Here is a 22,149-nt window from a genome sequence, read left to right on the forward strand (position 1 = left end):
GAAAATAGATTAATGCTTATTAATGAAGCTATAGGAGAGCTGCTTATTAATGAGCTTTACTCAGTTACAATGTGTAGGACACAGTGCCCAACACCACAATACATACTCTTCTTAATGTACAAGGAGAAAAAAATCACCAATGACATGCATATTCTGCCCATAAAAATAAGCATGAACACATGACTTCTAAAATCATAGAGAATATTTTTCCTATTACACTAGAATTGAACTAGAAGTCAATAAAAAATGATCTTGAGAACATGCACAGATATACTGACTTAAAAAATATTGCAGATCAGGGTTTATGTTACTTCTTTTTTTATTATCATTTTTTATTTTAATTTTAAATAGCTTGTTTTACATGTCAATCCCAGTTCCCTCACCCTCCCCTCTTCCCGCACTCCCCTTCCCCCCTCCCTCCCACCCTATTGCCAAATCCTTCCACATAGGGGATATCTAGAGTCTGTCATTTTACTCTTGGTAGGGTCAAGGCACTCCCCTAAGAGTCCAGGCTAAGAGAGCATCTCTCTTTGTGCTATAGGCACATGAAGACAGTTTGTATACCAGGGATAGACACTGATCCACAGCTCAGGGCCCCATAGGTTGCCCAGGCCTTCTCACTGACACTCACATTTGGGGGGTCCAGATCAGTCCCATGCTGGCCTCCACACTGTCGGTCTGGGGTCCAAGAGCACTCCCCTGTTCAGATCAGCTGTCTCTGCTGGTTTTGCCAGCCCATTCTTTGCCAATTTGCTCATCACTCCTCTCTCTCTGTCACTGGGTTCCTTGGGTTCAGTTCAGTGATTAGTTGTGTGTTTGCCTCTGCTTCCATCAGTCACAGGATGAAGGCTCCCGGATGGTTATAGACATCAAGTTCATTATCAGGAATGGGCATTCGAGGTGGTCCCTCCACTATTGCTTAGCTTGCCAATTGATGTTATACCTTTAGATCACTCGAGGTCACTCTGGTGCCTGATCTGTCTTCGATCCTATGATTCCCTCTTCCCCCTATTCTACCCCCACCCCCTCAACTTCCTGTTCCCCCATGACCAACTCCCTTCCTCTTTACCCCCTCTATTCTTCCCAGGTCCCACTCCCCCTACCCTCGCCGTGTTCCCCATCCATTCAGAGGATCTTGTCTCCATCCTCTTCTCTTGGGTACTATGCATATATGCATATCTTTTAGGTTCTTTCCTGTTTCTCAGACTCTCTATCTGTGGAAGTGCAGACTGGCACTATCCTGATCCATGTCTAAAATCCATATATGAGTGAGTACATACCATGTTTGTCTTTTTGTGACTGGGTTACCTCACTCAGGATGGTTTCTTCCAGTGCTATCCATTTCCCTGCGAATTTCAAGATTCCATTGTTTTTTTCTGCTGAGTAATACTCCATTGTGTAAATGTACCACATTTTCTCTATCCACTCTTCAGTTGAGGGGCATCTAGGTTGCTTCCAGGTTCTGGCTATTACAAAAAATGCTGCTATGAACATAGTAGAGCAGATGCCCTTGTTGTATGAACCTGCCTCATTTGGATAAATGCCTAAGAGTGGAATTGCTGGGTCTAGTGGTAGATTAATTCCCATTTTCCTGAGGAATCTCCATACTGATTTCCAAAGAGGCTGTATGAGTCGGCATTCCCACCAGCAGTGGAGGAGTGTTCCTCTCTCTCCACATCCTCTCCAGCATAAATTGTCTTCGGTGTTTTTGATTCTAGCCATTCTGACAGGAGTAAGATGGTATCTCAGAGTTGTTTTTATTTGCATTTCCCTGATGGCTAAGGATGTTGAGCACTTTCTTAAGTGTCTCTTGGCCATTTTAGCCTCCTCTACTGAGAATTCTCTATTTAGCTCTGTACCCCACCTTTCAAGTGGATCCTTTGGTGTTTTGGAGACTTGTTTCTTGAGTTCTTTGTAAATTTCGGAGATTAGCCCTCTGTCAGATGTAGGGTTAGTGAATATCTTTTCCCATTCTGTGGCCTGCCTTTTTGTCTTTTTGACAGTGTCCTTTGCCTTACAGAAGCTTTTTAGTTTCAGAAGGTCCCATTTGTTAAATGTCGATCTCAGTGCCTGTGCCACTGGTGTTATGTTTAGGAAGTGGTCTCCTGTACCAACTCGTTGAAGAGTATCTCCCACTTTCTCTTCTAAAAGTTTCAGTGTGGCTGGATGTATGTTGAGATCTTTGATCCATTTGGACTTAAGTTTTGTACAAGGTGATAAACATGGATCTATCTGCAGTCTTCTGCATACCAGTACCCAGTTATGCCAGCACCATTTGTTGAAGATGCTTTCTTTTTTCCACTGTACAGTTTTAGCTTCTTTGTCAAAAATCAGGTGTTCATAGGTGTGTGGGTTAAAATTAGGGCTTTCGATTCGGTTCCATTGGTCTACCTGCCTATTTTTGTGCCAATACCAAGCTGTTTTCAGGACTATAGCTCTATAATAGAGCTTGAAGTCAGGTATGGTGATGCCTCCTGAAGTTCCTTTATTGTATAGGGATGTTTTGGCTATCCTGGGCCTTTTGTTTATGTTACTTCTAAAGAGATTTACAGCAAATAATAATAACACCACCAATAATAGAAACAGGGGGAAAAGGCTTCAAATCAATGAACTAAGTTTCCAACTTAAGAAATTCAATAAGGAAAACAAATGAATCCCAAAGAAAGCAAAAAAGAAAAAAGAAAAGGAGAGGGAGGAGAGAAGGAAAGGAGGGAGGGAGGAAGGGAGATAAAATGTAAAGAGTAGAAATAAAATAGAAGTCAAACCCAGAGAAAATCAGTGAAATATCTGACTCTTGGAAAGGCTGACTCAGATTGGCTCACATCTATCTTGAGGGATCAAAACAAAAGAGACTTAAATGAATGTGGTAGTGAAAGAGGGCTCTTCACAGTAGATGTGCAGACATCCCGAGTTATAGATATTGTACTGAAAGCTCATAACATTAAATAGCCTGCATGTCTATCAATGAGTGGATAAAACAAGCTGTGGTGTGTCCATACAATGAAATAGTATTCATTCATAAAAAGTAACAAACTTAAGACACTAACATAGGTGAATCTCAAAACCAAGCTGACTGAAATTTATTGTATCATTTTAATTAATGAAGTAACAGGCAAAATCATTCTATAAGGGCAGAAATATGAGGTGGTCATCTATGATAAATAAAGATGGAACCAAAGTCAATATGGAGGCATTTTCAATAATGATGAGCATGTTCTCTCTCTTGATCCAGGTGTCCCACAGATAGCTGTACAAACATCATGCAATTTTACATGCAAGATCTGTGAATTTTACTATACAAAATGTTGCTAACAGATTGTTAACCATATTATTAAAATGTACATATTGGAGTTCTAATTCTAATGAGGTAGACTTGGCCCTTACTAATCTTAGTCCAAAAATTCCCACAAACTCCATTTTTTTAATTTTACTTTCCAGTTTAGATTTAGATAAGAAACGAGGTTGCTTCACAAGTCAGTTCCAGGTCCCTCTCCCATTCCCTCCCCTCCTCCCGTGCCCTCCCCCCAACCCACCCCCCCCCCGTTATCCCCTCATTCCCTCAGGGAGGGTGAGGCCCTCCATGGGGGTGTCCATAGTCTGTCATTTCATATAGGGCAGGGCCTAGACCCTTCCCCAAGAGTTCAGGGTGAGAGTGCACCTCACATTGTTCTATGGGAGTCCAAAGTCCGTGTGTATACTTGGGATGGGTACTGATCTGCTGCCCAAGGCTCAATAGATTCCCTAGGCCTCCTCACTGACACCCAGATTCAGGGGGTCTTGATCAGTCCCATGCTGGATTCCCAGGCTGATGCCTGGGATTCAAGAGTTAACCTTTGTCTGGTCAGCTGTTTCCTGGGGTTAAACCAGCCCAGACTTAATCCCTTTGATCATCAGTCCTTCCTCTCTGTTACTGGCTTTCTTGAGTTCAGATCAGTACTTAACCAAGGGAGTCTGCCTCTTCTTTGATCAGCCACTGAATGAAGTTTATGTTTCCTAGACTCCCTGGCCATAGGATTGTAGGCTGGCACTCCCCAGATCTATGTCTAAAATCCATATATGAGAGAGTACATGCCATGTTTCTCTTTTTGTGACTGGGTTACCTCACTGAGGATGGTTTCTTCTAGTGTCATCCATTTGCCTGCGAATCTCATGATTCCATTATTTTTTTCTGCTGAATAGTACTCCATTGTGTAGATGTACCACATTTTCTCTATCCACTCTTCGGGTGAGGGACATCTAGGTTGCTTCCAAGTTCTGGCTATTACAAATAAAGCTGCTATGAACATAGTGGAACAGACATCTTTGTTGTATGAATGGGCATCTTTTGGATATATGCCTAAGAGTGGAGTTGCTGGGTCTTGTGGTAGGTTTATTCCCATTTTTCTGAGGAATCTCCATACTGATTTCAAAAGTGGCTGAACCAGTTGGCACTCCCACCGGCAATGGAGGAGTGTCCCCCTTTCACCACATCCTCTCCAGCATAAATTGTCATTGGTGTTTTTGATTTTAGCCATTCTGACAGGAGTGAGATGGTATCTCAGAGTTGTTTTGATTTGCATTTCCCGGGTGGCTAAGGATGTTGAGCACTTTCTCAAGTGCCTCTCAGCCATTTTAGACTCCTCTATTGAAAACTCTCTATTTAGTTCTGCAGCCCACTTTTTAATAGGGTCCTTTGGTGTTTTGGAGACTTGCTTCTTGAGTTCTTTGTAAATTTTGGAGATCAACCCTCTGTCAGATGTGGGATTAGTGAATATTTTTCCCATTCTGTGGGCTGCCTTTTTGTCTTGCTGACTGTGTCCTTTGCCTTACAGAAGCTTCTCAGTTTCAGTAGCTCCCATTTATTAATTGTTGATCTCACTGTCTGTGCTACTGGTGTTATGTTCAGGAAGCTGTCTCCTGTACCAAGTCGTTCAAGGGTACCACCCACTTTCTCTTCTAAGAGGTTCAGTGTGGCTGGATTTATGTTGAGGTCTTTGATCCATTTGGACTTAAGTTTTGTGCATGGCGATAAACATGGATCGATCCACATTCTTCTACATGCCAGTCTCCAATTATGCCAGCACCATTTGTTGAAGGTGCTTTCTTTATTCCATTGTATATTTTTAGCTTCTTTGTCAAAGATCAGATGTTCGTACGTGTGTGGGTTAATACCCGGGTTTTCAATTAGATTCCACTGGTCTACCTGTCTATTTTTGTGCCAATACCAAGCTGTTTTCAGGACTATAGCTCTGTAATAGAGCTTGAGGTCAGGGATGGTGATGCCTCCGGACGTTGCCTTGTTGAACAGGGTTGTTTTGGCTATCCTGGGTCTTTTGTTTTTCCATACAAAATTGATTATTGTGCTTTCAAGGTCTGTGAAGAATTGTGCTGGGATTTTAATGGGGATTGCATTGAATCTGTAGATTGCTTTTGGCAGGATTGCCATTATTACTACATTGATCCTACCTATCCAAGAGCATGGGAGATCTTTCCATTTTCTGAGGGCTTCTTTAATTTCTTTCTTTAAAGATTCAAAGTTCTTACGATACAGGTCTTTCACTTGTTTGGTTAGCATTACCCCAAGGTATTTTATGTTGTTTGTGGCAATTGTAAAGGGTGATGTTTCTCTGATTTCTCTTTCAGCCCTTTTATCATCTGTATATAGTAGGGCTACTGATTTTCTTGAGTTGATCTTGTAGCCTGCCACTTTGCTGAAGGTGTTAATCAGCTGTAAGAGTTCCCTGGTAGAGTTCTTTGGGTCATTGATGTAAACTATCATATCGCCTGCAAACAGTGAAAGTTTGACCTCTTCCTTCCCAATTTGTATCCCCTTGATCCCCCTTTGTTGTCGTATGGCAATAGCTAGAACTTCAAGTACCATGTTGAAAAGGTATGGAGAGAGTGGACAGCCTTGTTTTGTTCCTGATTTTAGAGGAATTGCATTGAGTTTCTGTCCATTTAGTTTGATGTTGGCTGTTGGTTTACTGTATATAGCTTTTATTATGTTTAAGTATGTCCCTGTTATCCCAGATCTCTCCAAGACCTTTATCATGAAGGGGTGTTGGATTTTGTCAAAGGCTTTTTCAGCATCTAGTGAGATGATCATGTGATTTTTGTTTTTCAGCTTGTTTATATGGTGGATTACGTTGATGGATTTTCGTATGTTGAACCATCCCTGCATCCCTGGGATGAAACCTACTTGATCGTGGTGAATGATTGTTTTGATGTGTTCTTGGATCTGATTTGCCAGTATTTTATTGAGTATTTTTGCATCAATGTTCATGAGGGATATTGGTCTGAAGTTCTCTTTCTTAGTTGTATCTTTGTGTGGCTTGGGGATCAAGGTTATTGAAGCCTCATAGACAGAGTTTGTCAAAGACCCTTCTGCTTCTATTGTGTGGAACACTTTGAGAAGAATTGGTATAAGCTGTTCTTTGAATTTCTGGTAGAATTCTGCACTGAGGCCATCTGGACCTGGACTTTTTTTGGTTGGGAGACTTTTGATGACAGCTTCTATTTCCATAGGGGTTATAGGTCTATTTAAATTGCTTATCTGTTCTTGATTTAGTTTTGGCAAATGATAGCTGTCCAGGAAGTCATCCATTTCCTTTAAATTTTCGAATTTTGTGGAGTACAGGTTTTCAAAGTATGACCTAATGATTCTCTGGATTTCCTCAGAGTCTGTTGTTATGTCCCCCTTTTCATTTCTGATTTTGTTAATTTGCGTGTTCACTCTCTGCTGTTTGGTAAGTTTGGACAAAGGTTTGTCTATCTTGTTGATTTTCTCAAAGAACCAACTCTTCGTTGCATTGATTCTTTGTATTGTTTTCCTGGTTTCTACTTTATTGATTTCAGCCCTCAATTTGATTATTTCCTGGCGTCTACTCCTCCTGGGGGAGTTTGCTTCTTTGTGTTCTAGAGCTTTCAGCTGTGATGTTAATTCTCTGGTATAACTGTTCTCCTGTTTCTTCATGTGAGCACTTAGTGCTATGAACTTCCCCGTAGCACTGCTTTCAAAGTGTCCCATAGGTTTGGGTATGTTGTGTCTTCATTCTCATTGAATTCGAGGAAGTCTTTAATTTCTTTTTTTATTTCCTCTTTGACCCAGGGATGGTGCAGTTGAGCATTATTCAATTTCCATGAGTTTGTAGGTTTTCTGCAATTTGTGTTGTTGTTGAATTCTAATTTTAAAGCATGGTGGTCTGATAAGATGCATGGAGTTATTCCAATTTTTTGTAGCTGCTGAGGTTTGATATGTTGCCAAGTATGTGGTCGATTTTTGAGAAGGTTCCATGTGGTGGTGAGAAGAAGGTATATTCTTTTTTATGTGGATGAAATGTTCTATAGATATCTGTTAATCCCAGTTGGGTCATTACTTCTATTAGACCCTTTGCTTCTTTGTTGAGTTTCTGTCTGGTATTCCTGTCTAGTGGTGAGAGTGGTGTGTTGAAATCTCCCACTATAACTGTGTGGGGCTTTAGATGAGATTTAAGTTCTAATAATGTTTCTTTAACGAATGTGGATGCCTTTGTATTTGGGGTATAGATGTTCAGGATAGACACTTCATCTTGGTGGGTTTCACCTGTGATGAGTATGTAATGACCTCCTTCATCTCTTTTGATTGATTTTATTTTAAAGTCTAGTTTGTTAGATATTAGGATTGCTACCCCTGCTTGTTTCTTGGGTCCATTTGATTGAAAATTTTTTCCCAACCTTTAACTCTCAGGTAATGTCTGTCTTTGAAGGTGAGGTGTGTTTCTTGTATGCAGCAGAAGGAAGGGTTCTGTCTTCGAATCCATTCTGCTAGTCTGTGTCTTTTTATGGGTGAGTTAAGGCCATTAATATTGAGGGATACTAATGACCATTGATTGCTCATCCTTCTTCGACTTGTGATAGTTGTTGTTGGTGGAATTATGTGTGGAATTTCACCCCTTTGTTCTTTTGGCTGTTGGTAGAGAGGGATTCTCTAATGCTTATGTTTTTCTGGTTGTAGTTAGCTTCCTTGGGTTGGAGTTTTCCTTCCAAAATTTTCTGTAGGGCTGGGTTAGTGGACACATATTGCTTGAATCTAGTTTTGTCATGGAATATCTTGTTTTCTCCATCTAGAGTTATTGAGAGCTTTGCCGGGTATAGTAGTCTGGGCTGGCATCCATGGACTCTTAGTGTAGGTAGAATATCTATCCAGGACCTTCTGGCTTTCAGAGTTTCCATGGAGAAATCAGGTGTAATTCTGATAGGTCTGCCTTTATATGTTACTTGACCTTTCTCCTTAGCTGCTCTTAATATTCTTTCTTTATTCTGTATGTTTGGGGTCTTGATTATTATGTGGCAAGGGGATATTTTTTTGTGGTCCACTCTATTTGGTGTTCTGTAGGCTTCTTGTACCTTCATTGGCATGTCTTTCTTAAGGTTGGGAAAGTTTTCTTCTATGATTTTGTTGAATATGCCTTCTGCCCCTTTGAGGTGGATTTCTTCTCCTTCTTCTATACCTATTATTCTTAGGTTTGGTCTTTTCATGGTGTCCCATATTTCCTGGATGTTTTGTGTTAAGGATTTGTTGGATTTAAGGTTTTCTTTGGTTGATAAATCCATTTCTCCTAGTGTATCTTCAACACTTGAGATTCTCTCTTCCATCTCTTCTATTCTGTTGGTAATGCTTGTATTGGTAGTGCCTGACTGTTTGTCCAGCTTTTCTATTTTCTGCCTTTCTTCAGATTGTGTTTTTTTAATGTCTCTATTTCAGTTTTCAACCCTTGCAGTGTTTGCATTGCTTCTTGCAATTTTCTGTTTATCTTTTCGTCCGTTTGTTGCCTTTTATGAATTTTTTGGTTTGTTCTTTCTTCCATTTCTTGCATTTTTTGGTTTGCTTTTTGTTCCATTTCTCGCATTTTGTGCTTTGTTTCTTCTTCCATTTCCTGCCTTTTTTGGTTTGTTTCTTCTTCCATTTTTTTCATTTTTTGCTTTGTTTTTCTACCATTTCTTGCATTTTTTGCTTTGTTTCTTCTTCCATTTCCTGCCTTTTTTGGTATGTTTCTTCTTCCAATTCTGGCATTTTTTGCTTTGTTTTTCTTCCATTTCTTGCATTTTTTGCTTCATTTCTTCTTCCATTTCCTGCCTTTTTTGGTTTGTTTTTTCTTCCAATTCTTGCATTTTTTGGTTTGTTTTTTCTTCCATTTCTTTGAGGGATTTTCCTATATCCTCTTTTAGGGCCTCTATCATTTTCATGAAAGTGCTTTTAAGGTCGTTCTCTTCTGCTTCGTTCGCATTGGAATGTTGGGGTCTTGCTGGTGTGGAGTCTCTAGAATCTGGCGGTGTCATATTTGTTTTTCTGTTGCTGACTGTGTTTTTGTATTGTCTCTTTCCCATCTCTTCTTCTAGTGGGTGCAGAAAGAGCCCCTTACTGGTCTGGGGACCAGAGTTCCCTTTTGGTGGGTGCTAGCAAGTCCAATAATCTGTTGGTTCTTCTATACCTTGTCCAAATGGTGGTCCGTGGGTGGAGAAGAACAACAGGAATCTGGGGCGCTTAGCCTCCTACCTGGTCCCCTGGACCCTATGCTGGGTCCTGTTGTACATGATCCGGAATAGCTACTCCCCTGGTCTCCCTGGCTCCTCTAGTTTCCTGGTCTCGTTGGTGGGAGAGAAGATCTGGAGTCTGGGGTGCTTGGCTCCTGCCAGGATTGGGAGCTCTGTGCAGTTCCCAGGCGATCTGCAGACACTGGAACACAGGCCTGGAAGCCTGCCTGTTTACCTGATGCTGCCTGAGGAACAGCTGCTTCCCTGGACTCCCAGCCTCCTCTTGTTTCCTGGTCTCGTTGGTGGGAGAGATGATCTGGAGTCTGGGGTGCTTGGCTCCCGCCGGGATTGGGAGCTCTGTGCAGTTCCCAGGCGATCTGCAGGCACTGGAACACAGGCCGGGAAGCCGGCCTATTTACCTGATGCTGCCCACTCCATTTTTAACAAAGACAGATGAAACATATCAAAATAACTTCAACAGCATGTGGTAAATGGCTCTCTAAAGAAAAGATTTCAGTACAAAACGCAAACCTAAGAGATGCCTTGAACCTAGGAAGACTCCGATTACAGATGCAGACGGGAATTGAGTTCAACTCTGGCCCTGCCCAGTAAGATGTTGTCTCATGAAACAAATCAAACAGAGATCTCTGGTGACAATGGGCAGCTGAGAGGATGTCAGTGCAAGCAAGGGATGGCAGTGTTGGCTTTGGGTAGTGACATTTTCACACTGCTAAAAGCGTGCAAGGGGGCAAAGAAAAATAGCATAAGTAGATTTGATTGTTCTGTTTGTGTCTGCCTGGTTGGACCAAGGTGCCTATTGCTTTTGTTATGTGCCAGCTTAAATATTGCTGTGTTAATAATTTTTGCAGGGATTGCCATTTGAATCAGTAGACTCTAAGTTGATTGCCCTCTGTGATGTGAATCTACCTCACCCAGGAAGTTGAAGGCCTACAGAGGAAAGACTAAGATTTACCAAAAAGGAAACTCTCCCTGAGCTGGAAACATTAATCCTTGCCCAAGTCTCCAACTCACTGGCTCATGGGATTAGGGCTCCAGACATGAGTCTGTGCTTGTCTGTACTCCAGCCTACTACACTGATCTCCCTCCAAATTTCAGATCTGCTTGTCTCCAAAAACTGCATAAGCCAGTTTCTGGAACTATCTCTCCCTCTCCCCACCCTTCTTTCCTTCTCTCCACTTTCTTTTCTTTCTCCCCTCCCTCTTGGTCTGTCTCTCTGGAAACCAGAGAAATACAAAAAGAAATCTTCAAAAAAAAAAAAAAACAATGATCTGCAATAGGCTGAGGGAAGTTAGTATACTAACAACAATTCAAGGAACAGTTGACAAATTTTATAAAAATAATGAGAACAGAGCAGTATTCCAAAACATTTGGGCTCAGGGAACTTTCAGAAGAGAAAGTGAAAAGAATGTGAGAGCCAAGGAGATCAGGAGGGCAAATGCTCTTTGGAGCACAGCACAGCCACTGTAAACCTGATCATACAGCAGGAGTGATTACCTACTCCTGGACCTACACAAGGCAGTCATAGACCAGGAGGCGCTCATGGGGTCCTGACCCTCCCTACTGAACTACTGGCAACTGATGGATTCTGAGGGAGGGACAGTCGTCGTCTTCAGGATCTAGTGGATAGTTCCAAGCTGTGGCTACTTGGAGAGTTAAAATTAATAGGTTACAAGACAAATCAGAAACCCATGAAGATGGGAGAGGGACCTGTGTGGTGAAGGGTGTTGAGGGGTGTCAAAGGTGGGAAGGGAGACAAAAGGGAGTAAGGGGATGCTCTATATACATGTATGAAGTTTGAGCAGGTGGCTCAGAGCTAAGCAATAGCAGTATACAGCCTCTGAAAGCTCCCAGGTGGGGAGACATGCAGTGTGAGTGGCATCATTCACTAAGCAGGAGACCCTGAACTGTGTGACAGGGGAGAAAGCCAAAAGCACCAAAAGCATGTCTGCATTAATTTGTTCTCTCTCTGCTCTTGACTGTGGATGGGACCAACTTTCTCCAGTATCTACTGTCTTCCTTGCAATGATGGACTGTAACATGGGACTGTGAGCGAAAATAAACCAATTCTCCCTTTAGTTGCTTTTGGTGGTGGTATTTTCTCACAGCAATGGGAAATGAAGCAAGGACAGTATAGCATACATATAAATGAAATCAGACGAAACCATAAAGAGGAATGGAAATCTAAACATGATAAACCTTGAGACAACATGCTAAGTGAAATAAACAAAATAAAGGGTTAAATAGCCTTTGGTACTTGATACGATTTCTCTCACAAAGACACGGATATTAAGTGGATCCTGTGATCCCACTGATATGAAACATCTAGAATAGGTAAATTAGCAGAATACAATATATTAGAGTTCACCAGAGGTAGAATTAAAAAGTAAGAATATGATATTATTACTTAACAGGTACCTATTTAGATCTTAGAGTATTGAATATATGGAAAATGGTATGAAAAGCTGTAGTCAAGTAACATAAAAGGATGATCAGAACTTACGTGCTTAGACATATTCTCTGAAAATACTGGTGATTTGTCCTTTAAACATGTAACAAGGTCTTTGTAAATTTCACCTTGTCTCTCATAGTTAATTTCCCCCTCCTCTTCTGTTTTGCCCTTTGGGAGGAAACATTTGATGGAATGATTAATGGAAGAGTCAGACGAGGAACCAGATCAGAATGCCACAGTCTATACATAAATGTTGGTGTTTTTATTTATTAAATTTGTTTTGACAATCTCATACATACATAGATATACTTTAATTACTCGGACTTCCATCCTTTATTATCTCATTTCCATCCCTATCAATCCCCACTATCCCCTACAAATCTCCATCTCATGTTAATGATTATTTTGCTAAGAGGTGCATGTGGAAAACTTTGTGTATGGTGTGTGTAGGCAACATCCTTTCCCTTGAGTTAATTTCATCACTCTTTTATCCATCCACTCAATCACCATGTTTGAGTACCTCTTCTATGCAGGTAGAGCTCTGCCCTCCAGCCAGTGATGTCCCTTCCACTGCTCTCCTCCACTGTGAAAATACATTGTGACTTCAAGAACCTTAAGTGATGAAGTCACAAAAGACCTGAGGCTTAGAATCCCACCAGAGAAAGCCTGGGTCGGTCAGACTCTTTTCTGTGTGTATCAAATTGCTACAAGTTCATCTTCTAGGGCTAACAACTCTGTAGAACTCCTTGTCTTTTCTTCCCTCTGTTCTTGTCCTCTCTTCTACCTGCCTCTGCCTTTTGTTCATTTCCTTTTCTTTCTTATTGTATTATTCTATCATAAGAACTTACATAACACACAACTATACTGTTTTAATATTTGGGAATTAAAATTCTTTTCTGGTTCTCAGTGTCTGAATTTTTCTTTTAAATCCAAGAGAAATATTTACTGTTTCCCAATATAAACTTTGATGGAAACAAAAGTTGCTTGACCTTCTCTATAAGGTCAAAGAAATCATTCCTTCATTTATCTTATTCTAAATAGAAGTTTTACTTTACTAAAATATCAAACAAATTAATAACTAGAATTAATTATGACCTATTTTCTCCATGCAGAAATAAGTCAAGTTAAGTTAACTGTTAATGAGGAAAAAGCACTCAAAGGTTCCAGAAGATTCCAGAAGGCCCTCCTAGAGGTGGCATCAGGATCCTCAAACCAACACAGGCAAGGTGTAGGATCTTGTGAAGCCACTACTGTGACAGTAGGGTTCTCAGTCAGGACTTGGAGCCTCCTTGTGAATCCCAAGTTCACACAGAAGGTTCTGAAGATGAGATGTTATTGATGAGGCAGCTGAGATCCTCCTGGCTTGTTCACTGACTCAAAATAGTGACCAGGATTCACATGTCCTAACCTGGGGCTTTCAGAGGCTGTGTACTGCTATTGCTTAGCTCTGAGTCACCTGCTCAAACTTCCTTTGGCATCCTTGGTCTTGGAATCTAAATCCACTTTCAATTTTTGTAGGTTGGGTTAGATTCAGACGAGGATCAAAGGAAGAATGTCCCTCTTTTCATAGGGCCACTGTCCCAGTGGGTCCCCAGTAATAGGTTTTCACTTCCATGTTTCCCATGTGAATGGTTGATTCCAATGTCCAGTCTCTCCTTTTCCCACAGGCTCTCAAGAGATGTCACTAGTGGATGATTGGTGACCCCAATTCACAGACCTAGATGCCAAGTCTGCCAGCTCCTGAGGTACCAGCACAAACTGGGAAGTACCCACTCCCTCAAACTGAGGCCTGCATTGTCAAGCAGGAAGCAGTGCAGCCTAGAAGGGGCCCCACTCCTGCTACCTGGATCCCAGTTTGCTGGAGCTCTTAGTCTTAGCTTCCACACTGAAGAGCCTCCTCTGCTCCCCTGCCCTTGAACTCTTGGGATGGAAGCTACAGTTATTTCCAAAATTGCCTGTGTTTTCCTCTTGCTCTTTTCTATCTTTAATATGGGAACCAATTTTATTAAAGGGATTTTAGTTTGGAGTTGTGGAAAGGGGCATTTCTAAGCCCATTTCTTCAAAAACTGGCTCCATGCCCTGTAGTGACAGCCACCAAAGCTGATTTTAAGATAGTTTGGGATTTGCCCAGGAGGTGCATTGGAAAAGGATAGGGTTTCTGTCTCCTTTGTCTACGGTTATCAGGACTCAGCCCACCATGCAAGCCGTGCCTCACACTTAGCACAGAAGCTTTAAAAGGTACTTACACCATTTAAAAACACTCCTTCTGCACTGCAGGTGATGCACAGAGTCTCCACATCATGTGGCTTCACCAGCACGTAACAGACTTCCCCTTGAATCTGTCGCCATGGTGGGGCGCGACACCCATTTGAAAATTCATACTCTAAAACCAGTGGAGAGACCATGAGCAGGAGGAGTTCAGTTAGGTGAGTTGAAAGCATATCCACTTTAGCAAAATAGGTATTGTGGAACATGAAAGAGTTCATTATCTTGAATATCCAACTAGAATACAACTATGGGACAGTGTTTCAAATGCAGTCATGAAGACATAACTGATATCAAAGGAACCTGAGAAGACACAAACCTGAAGTGTATTCAATTGACTCCAGCACCGTCTGCTCCCCTTTTCCAGAGTAACGTTTGAGCAGCTCAATATCTTTCTTGAACCTTGCTGGATTCAAATGGATCTCTCTGAAACAAACATTAGAAAATCAAGTGTTTGAAACAGAATCTAAAGGAAATGCATGGATACGTTCCAAAATGGGGGGGCTGCCTATTTGCAATTAATGCTGGAAGTTCATTTCAACCATATTCGGATCATGCATCATCACCAGTAAAAGCCTCAAGAAGTTCACATTGACCTAGGTTTTCTGTAGATGAGGAAAATCATGTGTATATATTATACATACACATATGACATGAAAGTAGAAGGCAAAATGTCTCAAGTGACAAAGGGGACCAGTAAACCAGTGGGAAGGAGAGGAGTTTCTCAAAAACTGGAGCTATGAGAGTGGACATCCTAAACATACAATAAGTACCTATCTAAAAGCTTAAAAATAAAATTAAAAAGTAAATGGAAAAGAAATCACATCTACGATAACACTAAATATACACAAATGTTAATTTCTTTTTAAAATTACTTCTTATTATTTGCATGTATCTGTATGTGGGCACATGTTCATGCAATCGTTCATGTGTTAAGGTCATAGGACAAGTTGTGTGAGTTAATTTTATTCTTCCACCATGGGATGGCACATAGGTCATCTGGCTTGGCAGCCTGATGGCAGCCATCTTTACCTGCTGAGCCATCTTGCCTTCCCTCAAGTGTTCATTTCATAATAATAGAAACACACTCGTAGTAGATACTAGAAATATGAGCACAATGTATACCACACAAACTCTGGATGCTAATTGTGTTATCACTTAATGATATGTGAAATTATCTGAAGAGTCTTTGAAAATAGCCAGGTGTTTAATGCCTTCTGACCTGGAGAAAACCACGCTAGACTGTCCTAGCAATAGTAAAATTGTCATTAGATTTTGTATACATAAACCCAGTAGAATGGACATTTCGTTAATGCAAACTGAAATGTTAACCCAATAGCAGTAGCTTCTACACTTTTTCTGTATCACTTTCTAAAATGCTAAGAGCAGTTTCATAACTGATCTTGAGCTATTTCTCTTCGCACTCACAGTGAGATATGCTTTAGGGAATGGTTGAGCAGGTGCAGGTCCAGCTGCTTCAGCAAGATGGCGATTTTCCTTTTGATATGCAGTTCATTGTCTTTGGTGATATTATCAAGAATAGTTACAGTAGTGGAATCTTCTTTCAATTCAACATAATCTGAGCCCAAGATTTTCACTATAGGGTCTCTGTTAGCTGACAAAAAAACCATAAATAATAACGATTATCCAAATGCAAAGACTAAGAAATCCCACCAAATTCTCCTTAATTGGCTCCTTGCATTCAGCTTCCTCTAGCTGAGCCTGTTAGGTTCTTCCCTCCTTCTGAGTGTCTGTTGTATTAGGATCTGTCTTAAACCTCTTCATATGTTCCTCCTTGTGTTATGTCAACTGTAAGACCAAAATCAAGACTACCTCCCTTCGTTAATTGACTATAGGATGCTGTGTTATAATAGATAAATTCAACTAACGTGCTCAGAGTTGGTTTGAAGAGAGATGTTTTTGCCTACAAGAACAGCCACTCAGGCTGTCTGCATCTATGTCTGTGCCTGCCACTGTCCCAATTCCTAAGCCCTTTCCTTCCCAAACAGGCTTCCTCCTCTCCACATGCCTGCTATAGTTTTTCCACATGCCTGAAGTACCTAACTTCTCAGTACCTTTTGGTGCACATAGCCTGACCTCTTGATGCTAAGAGTTGGAAAAATCAATGTAACCAGCATTTGCATGTGTTCCAAGTCTGTGAAGGACAAGTAAAAATGCATGGCCAAGATGATACGGAAACAGAACTGGATCCCGGAGATGCAGAAAATAGTTTGTAAATGTCAAAAACAATACAGTAAAGGAAATGGGAAAAATATTTGTTTAGAAGAGAACATTCTAGAAAAATGAAACTCTGAATTTATTGGGATGTGGAGAAACAATGTCCATGAGATGAATTCTTAAAGTCTGATTTGGATGAAATGACAACATTAGCTGTCGAACAGGAAGTGAGCTATGCCACAGAAGACTACCTCGAATGGTTTGACGTGAGACAAGAAATAGGGCAAAGGAACAGGCTACGTATCAAGCACTTCAGCTTACCAACCTTGTGGCCGTTGTCTAATGAAGATTTTTAAAAAGACATAAAACCTGAACTGCAAGGGAGGACCTGACTTCCAAATGGCCATGTGCCATGAAATTCAGGCTTAAGGAAGACCTTACAGGAAGGACAAAATCCATTAAAGAATGATAGTCATTTAGCTAAAGCAACTATATGGTGAACCCTGGGTTGTGTCCCCTCCACTAACTCCTGTAACTCCTGTCTTGAATCTGACTCTGCACTTGAGATTTCATCCCTATTCAAAGAAGTGGCTTTGTTGTATGGATGGCTACATAGTGAGTAGTTGGGATAAGATAAAATGAAGCTGCTTGCACACAGTCATGCTTGTTAGGTAAGTGAAGGCTGACAGAACCCTGTTCTATCATTCATTGCTCTTTGAATACTGGATCTGTACAGAACCTGGGTCTAGGCTGGCAGTCAGCTCCAGAGACCCTCTGCCTGTCTCCTCCCCCACAGTTCTGGGGTTACAGTAACACACAACTATGCCCAACTTTTTATGTCAGTTTTGGAATTTGAACTCAAGGCCCAATGCTTGCACAAGTGTGTTTACCCACTGAACTATCTCTCCAGTCCCAACATCTTTATTTTTTAAGGAACATTCTCGCACCTCACATAGAAGTGGGCAGAATTTAGTTAACCATATTCCTGGAATCCACTGGTCACCTATTCTAAGCCCACAAAAGACACAGGATACATCATTACCTATGAGTGACTGTTTCTCCTGATGGGAAATGTGTGTAAACAAGTGTAAGAGGCAACCAGTCACAGCATTTTTCACATTAGGCACTTACAAATGAATGATAATGAGGTTAGTGTATCTCTTCAGTGAAAGAGAAACTTTCCCATGGAGCTGAATGCCCATAATTATTCATAGTTATTCACAGGAGGCTGTGATTTCACAAATGGAGCAAGTCAGGGAATGAGAAAGAAACATAAGAAGGACTGTCTCCTCCAAAGAAAGAGTTCAAATCCCTCTTGGAGGAAACAGGCTGCCATGCACATCAATGTATGCCAAAGGGAGGTAGACTCATGCTGGCCCCTGTAACCTGTCTTCTAACATGACCTTACAGGCCACAGGGCACTGGGCCATCCAGAAACCACATGCTAAAATGAGAAACCTAGAACTCTACTAGACACATCAGACTTTCCATTTAAAGCAGAAACTGGATGTGGGTATTAACAACTTAACTGAGAAAAATGAATGTCAATTCTCATGAAGTGCTACATGTGACTTTTAAATCTTTTACATGGTAGATTTTTTCAAGTGAATATAATAAAGTACCCCCTTCCCCAAGGTTGTGTCTGAAAGTTCAAATGGCAAATGGAGAGTGCATTTTACCTTCAATGCAGGCTTGTGTCTCCTGCAGCTTATTGTCTTTGGCAATTGATAACAACTGTGACAGCTGCCCAAAGCTCCTGACTTTAATTTGAGGCACAGAGAGAAGCAGCAGGGGTTCTCCATCTTTATCAACTTCTTCTGATTTGACTGCTGTTTCACTAAAAAATGGGGGGAGGATATGAAAACTGAAGTTACCTTCATGCCGGAAGACATTATGAAGATATTTTGACTGACTAGACCCTGTCTCCAGGAACCAGAACTGGCTCTGTCTGGAAGGTCCTGGTTTCTCCCTCTGTATTCTCACACTGTGACTCCACTCCCCAGGTCCCAGAAGTCACTGTGAGCATCAGTCCTCCCTGAACATCATCCCCACAGTTCATAGAATTCATGTGAACTCAGTTGGTCACCGTTCGAAGGCTTGTTTCTCAGAGAACCTGCTGTTTTCTGGAATCTTCTGAAAAACTCACTAGTTCCATCCAGGCACTCACTCACTGAAGTTTTCCACTATTACTCTTTTTGTTAAGTTCTTACGCCACAGCGTAACTATCAGGAATTTCCTCAGCCATGTTGTATTTGCGAACAGAAAGGCAAGCTAGAGCACTTTAGGGATTATCTCCTCACTGTGAACAACATGATTCAGCAGTCTCTTTTGTCCTTAGCATTGTAAGCAGTTTTTCTGTTTTTTTAAAATTTTATTTAATTAACTTCTTTTTCTTTTATTTTACCTTCCAGTCACAGTTTCCCCCTCCCTCCTCTTCTCCTCCCAATCCCCCTGCCTCCTATCTACCCCCAAATGGCCTTTCCCTAATTTTCCAGGTTTGTATTCTACCCATTTTTAATTTTTTTGTTGAGATTTAAATAGAGGTTTCATGAGAGTGGCCTTGATATAGATTTCTATCACTTACAGCATGAATTATATTTCTAGTTTTTCAGTTAGCTATTGCTTACATTATTTTATTACATGTGATATCCCTGTAAGAGGGGCTTGCGTCTGAACACCTGATAGTCTGTATCCAAATTGTGGTGTGGGGAAGTAGATGTGGAACATTCCTGATTGGCCATAAAGAGCAAATCCAGCAGATCCAGATTATTTGCTCTAGAACTATGATAGTTTAGGTACTGTAACAAAATCCCTGAGGTTATCAGCTCAAAATGGGAAAGGTTGGTTTGAGCTCACAGTTTTTGAGGCTCTGGTTCACAATGATTTGGTTCTATCGAGTTGGGACTGTAACCATGGAGTGCATGAGGGTGGGAATGTACAGCAGCTCGTGTACCCCACCATAGCCTGTTAGTATTCAGGCATCTGTATGGCCTGCCCTTGGGGTACTGCCAGGATAAGTCCTTACCTGCAGCCACTGAGAGCACCACCTGTGCACGTTCACTACATTTCCTCTTAAAAGGGACCTGCCCACCTCCCATCTTTCTCTCTTTGTATCTGTTCCTTTCTCTCTCTCTTCTCTGTGTGTGACTCTCTCTTTCTCTCCCTCCCTCCATCCTCCCTTCTCTTCCTTTCTGTCACCCCTCCCCTTGCCTCTCTTTTCTCTTCTGCTTTTCCTGTTCCCAGAGGCCATCCCCCCCACATACACCTTGCCTTTTCCCCATTCCCTTACCCCTAATAAAAAACCCCTCCATGTGATCTCTGTTGCATGGTTTTCTCTCTTAGGCCACTTTTTGCTTTTTAAATTACAACACAACCCAGGAAGGAGCTAGGAGGGAGACAGGCTGAGTCCTGACATCTCCATTCAGACACAGGCCTCCAATGGCCTGGTATCTGTCACTAGGCTCATCTCTTAAAGATCTTTCCACCTCCTTGATGACCAAGACTTTATCACATGGGTCTTTGGGAGACATTTACCCCAACCAGTTACTGTGTCATTAAAATAAAAACAAGCAGAGAAAGAGACTGTGGAAGACAGAATAATAGCCTTCCAAAATATTCCTCTTAGGAAACAAGGGATTAAACTGTCAGATAAGGAGGTGGACTAACTTTAGGATTTCGACCCAAGAAGGTGACTCTGCCTCTGTACCATCAGAGACAGACAGATTATACAGGAGCAGGGAGGCAAAGATCATAAGAGGATGGAAGCTGGGTGACAGTTATGCATGGACACAAGCCACGGAATGGAAGAAACTTACAGGAACTGTGAAAGAAAAGAACCAATTCTCCTACAGTCTCCCTAATGAATGTGTCCTCATCATAATTTGTTTTTTTCATCCTGAAGATTTCATTCTAGATTTCTGCCTTCCAGAACTACAGGAAACTTTGTGGTTTATTGAGTGGCTGGTTTTGTGGTCATTTGTGGCAGCAACAATAAGCTAATGCAGGATCTCTGCAAGTGTGGTACTGCCTGGTACCCATGGATACTGGCTCCATCCCCAGTGCCTCAACTAGTAACTGCATCCAGATGTTGAATACATACCTGTGGGATAACTGAATGAGTAATGTGTCAACTTGGTCATGACATTTGAGTGGAAATGGTGTTTTCTGCACAACAAGCTCCTGGAATACTATATTTTTTATTTATTTTTCAGTTTAAATTTAGATAAGAAACAAGGTTGCTTCACAAGTCAGTTCCAGGTCCCTCTCCCTTTCCCTCCCCTCCTCCCGTGCCCTCCCCCTACCCCCCATTATTCCCTCATTTCCCCAGGGAGGGTGAGGCCCTCCATGGGGGTGTCCATAGTCTGTCATTTCATCCAGGGCAGGGCCTAGACCTTCCCCCAAGAGTTCCGGGTTAGAGTGCACCTCACAATGTTGGATGGGAGTCCAAAGTCTGTGTGTATACTCGGGAGGAGTACTGATTTACTGCCCAAGGCTCAATAAATTACCTAGGCCTCCTCACTGACACCCACATTCAGGGGGTCTTGATCAGTCCCATGCTGGATTCCCAGGCTGATGCCTGGGATTCAAGAGTTAACCTTTGTCAGGTCAGCTGTTTCTGGGGGTTAAACCAGCCCAGTCTTAATCCCTTTGGTTATCAGTCCTCCCTCTCTGTTACTGGCTTTCTTGAGTTCAGCTCAGTGCTTAACCATGAGAGTGTGCCTCTTCTTCCATCAGGCACTGAATGAAGTTTCTGTTTCCCAGACTCTCTGGCCATGGGATTGTAGGCTGGCACTCCCCAGATCTATGTCTAAAATCCATATATGAGAGAGTACATGCCATGTTTCTCTTTTTGTGACTGGGTTACCTCACTCAGGATGGTTTCTTCTAGTGTCATCCATTTGCCTGCAAATCTCAGGATTCCATTGTTTTTTTTCTGCTGAATAGTACTCCATTGTGTAAATATACCACATTTTCTCTATCCACTCTTCGGTTGAGGGGCACCTAGGTTGCTTCCAAGTTCTGGCTATTACAAATAATGCTGCTATGAACATAGTGGAACAGACATCCTTGTTGTATGAATGGGCATCTTTTGGATATATGCCTAAGAGTGGAGTTGCTGGGTCTTGTGGTAGGTTTATTCCCATTTTTCTGAGGAATCTCCATACTGATTTCCAAAGTGGCTGAACAAGTTGGCACTCCCACCAGCAATGGAGGAGTGTTCCCCTTTCACCACATCCTCTCCAGCATAAATTGTCTTTGGTGTTTTATATTTTAGCCATTCTGACAGGAGTGAGATGGTATCTCAGAGTTGTTTTGATTTGCATTTCCTGGATTGCTAAAGATGTTGAGCACTTTCTCAAGTGCCTCTCAGCCATTTTAGACTCCTCTATTGAAAATTCTCTATTTAGTTCTGCGGCCCACTTTTTAATTGGATCCTTTGGTGTTTTGGAGACTTGCTTCTTGAGTTCTTTGTAAATTTTGGGGATCAACCCTCTGTCAGGTGTGGGATTAGTGAATATGTTTTCCCATTCTGCGGGCTGCCTTTTTGTCTTGCTGACTGTGTCCTTTGCCTTACAGAAGCTTCTCAGTTTCAGGAGGTCCCATTTATTAATTGTCTATCTCACTGTCTGCTACTGGTGTTATGTTCAGGAAGCTGTCTCCTGTACCAATTCCTTCAAGGGGACCACCCATTTTCTCTTCTAAGTGGTTCAGTGTGGCGGGATTTATGTTGAGGTCTTTGATCC

The 22,149-nt window shown here is 41.6% G+C and overlaps 1 protein-coding gene across 4 annotated transcripts in view; it reads right to left on the reverse strand.

Moving 5' to 3' along the window:
- Odad2 (outer dynein arm docking complex subunit 2) overlaps window positions 1-22,149 on the reverse strand; it is a 147,300-nt gene that overhangs the window by 112,004 nt on the left and 13,147 nt on the right. For 3 of the 4 annotated variants that reach the window (XR_005880642.1, XM_040755252.1, XM_040755254.1), the window contains exons 4-8: window positions 18,085-18,242; window positions 15,656-15,842; window positions 14,547-14,653; window positions 14,209-14,345; window positions 12,014-12,130 (exon numbers count right to left, since the gene is read on the reverse strand). Coding sequence is in view for 3 of the 4 variants with exons in the window: in XM_040755252.1 (XP_040611186.1) it covers window positions 12,014-12,130; window positions 14,209-14,345; window positions 14,547-14,653; window positions 15,656-15,842; window positions 18,085-18,242 (706 nt within the window). In the remaining variant the exon portion in view is untranslated. Of the gene's footprint in view, window positions 1-12,013; window positions 12,131-12,482; window positions 12,541-14,208; window positions 14,346-14,546; window positions 14,654-15,655; window positions 15,843-18,084; window positions 18,243-22,149 lie in introns of those variants that run through there. The other variant, XM_040755255.1, reaches the window with a different exon arrangement.

This window comes from Mesocricetus auratus, unplaced genomic scaffold, assembly GCF_017639785.1.
Source record: "Mesocricetus auratus isolate SY011 unplaced genomic scaffold, BCM_Maur_2.0 Super-Scaffold_100013, whole genome shotgun sequence".
NCBI lineage: Eukaryota > Metazoa > Chordata > Mammalia > Rodentia > Cricetidae > Mesocricetus > Mesocricetus auratus.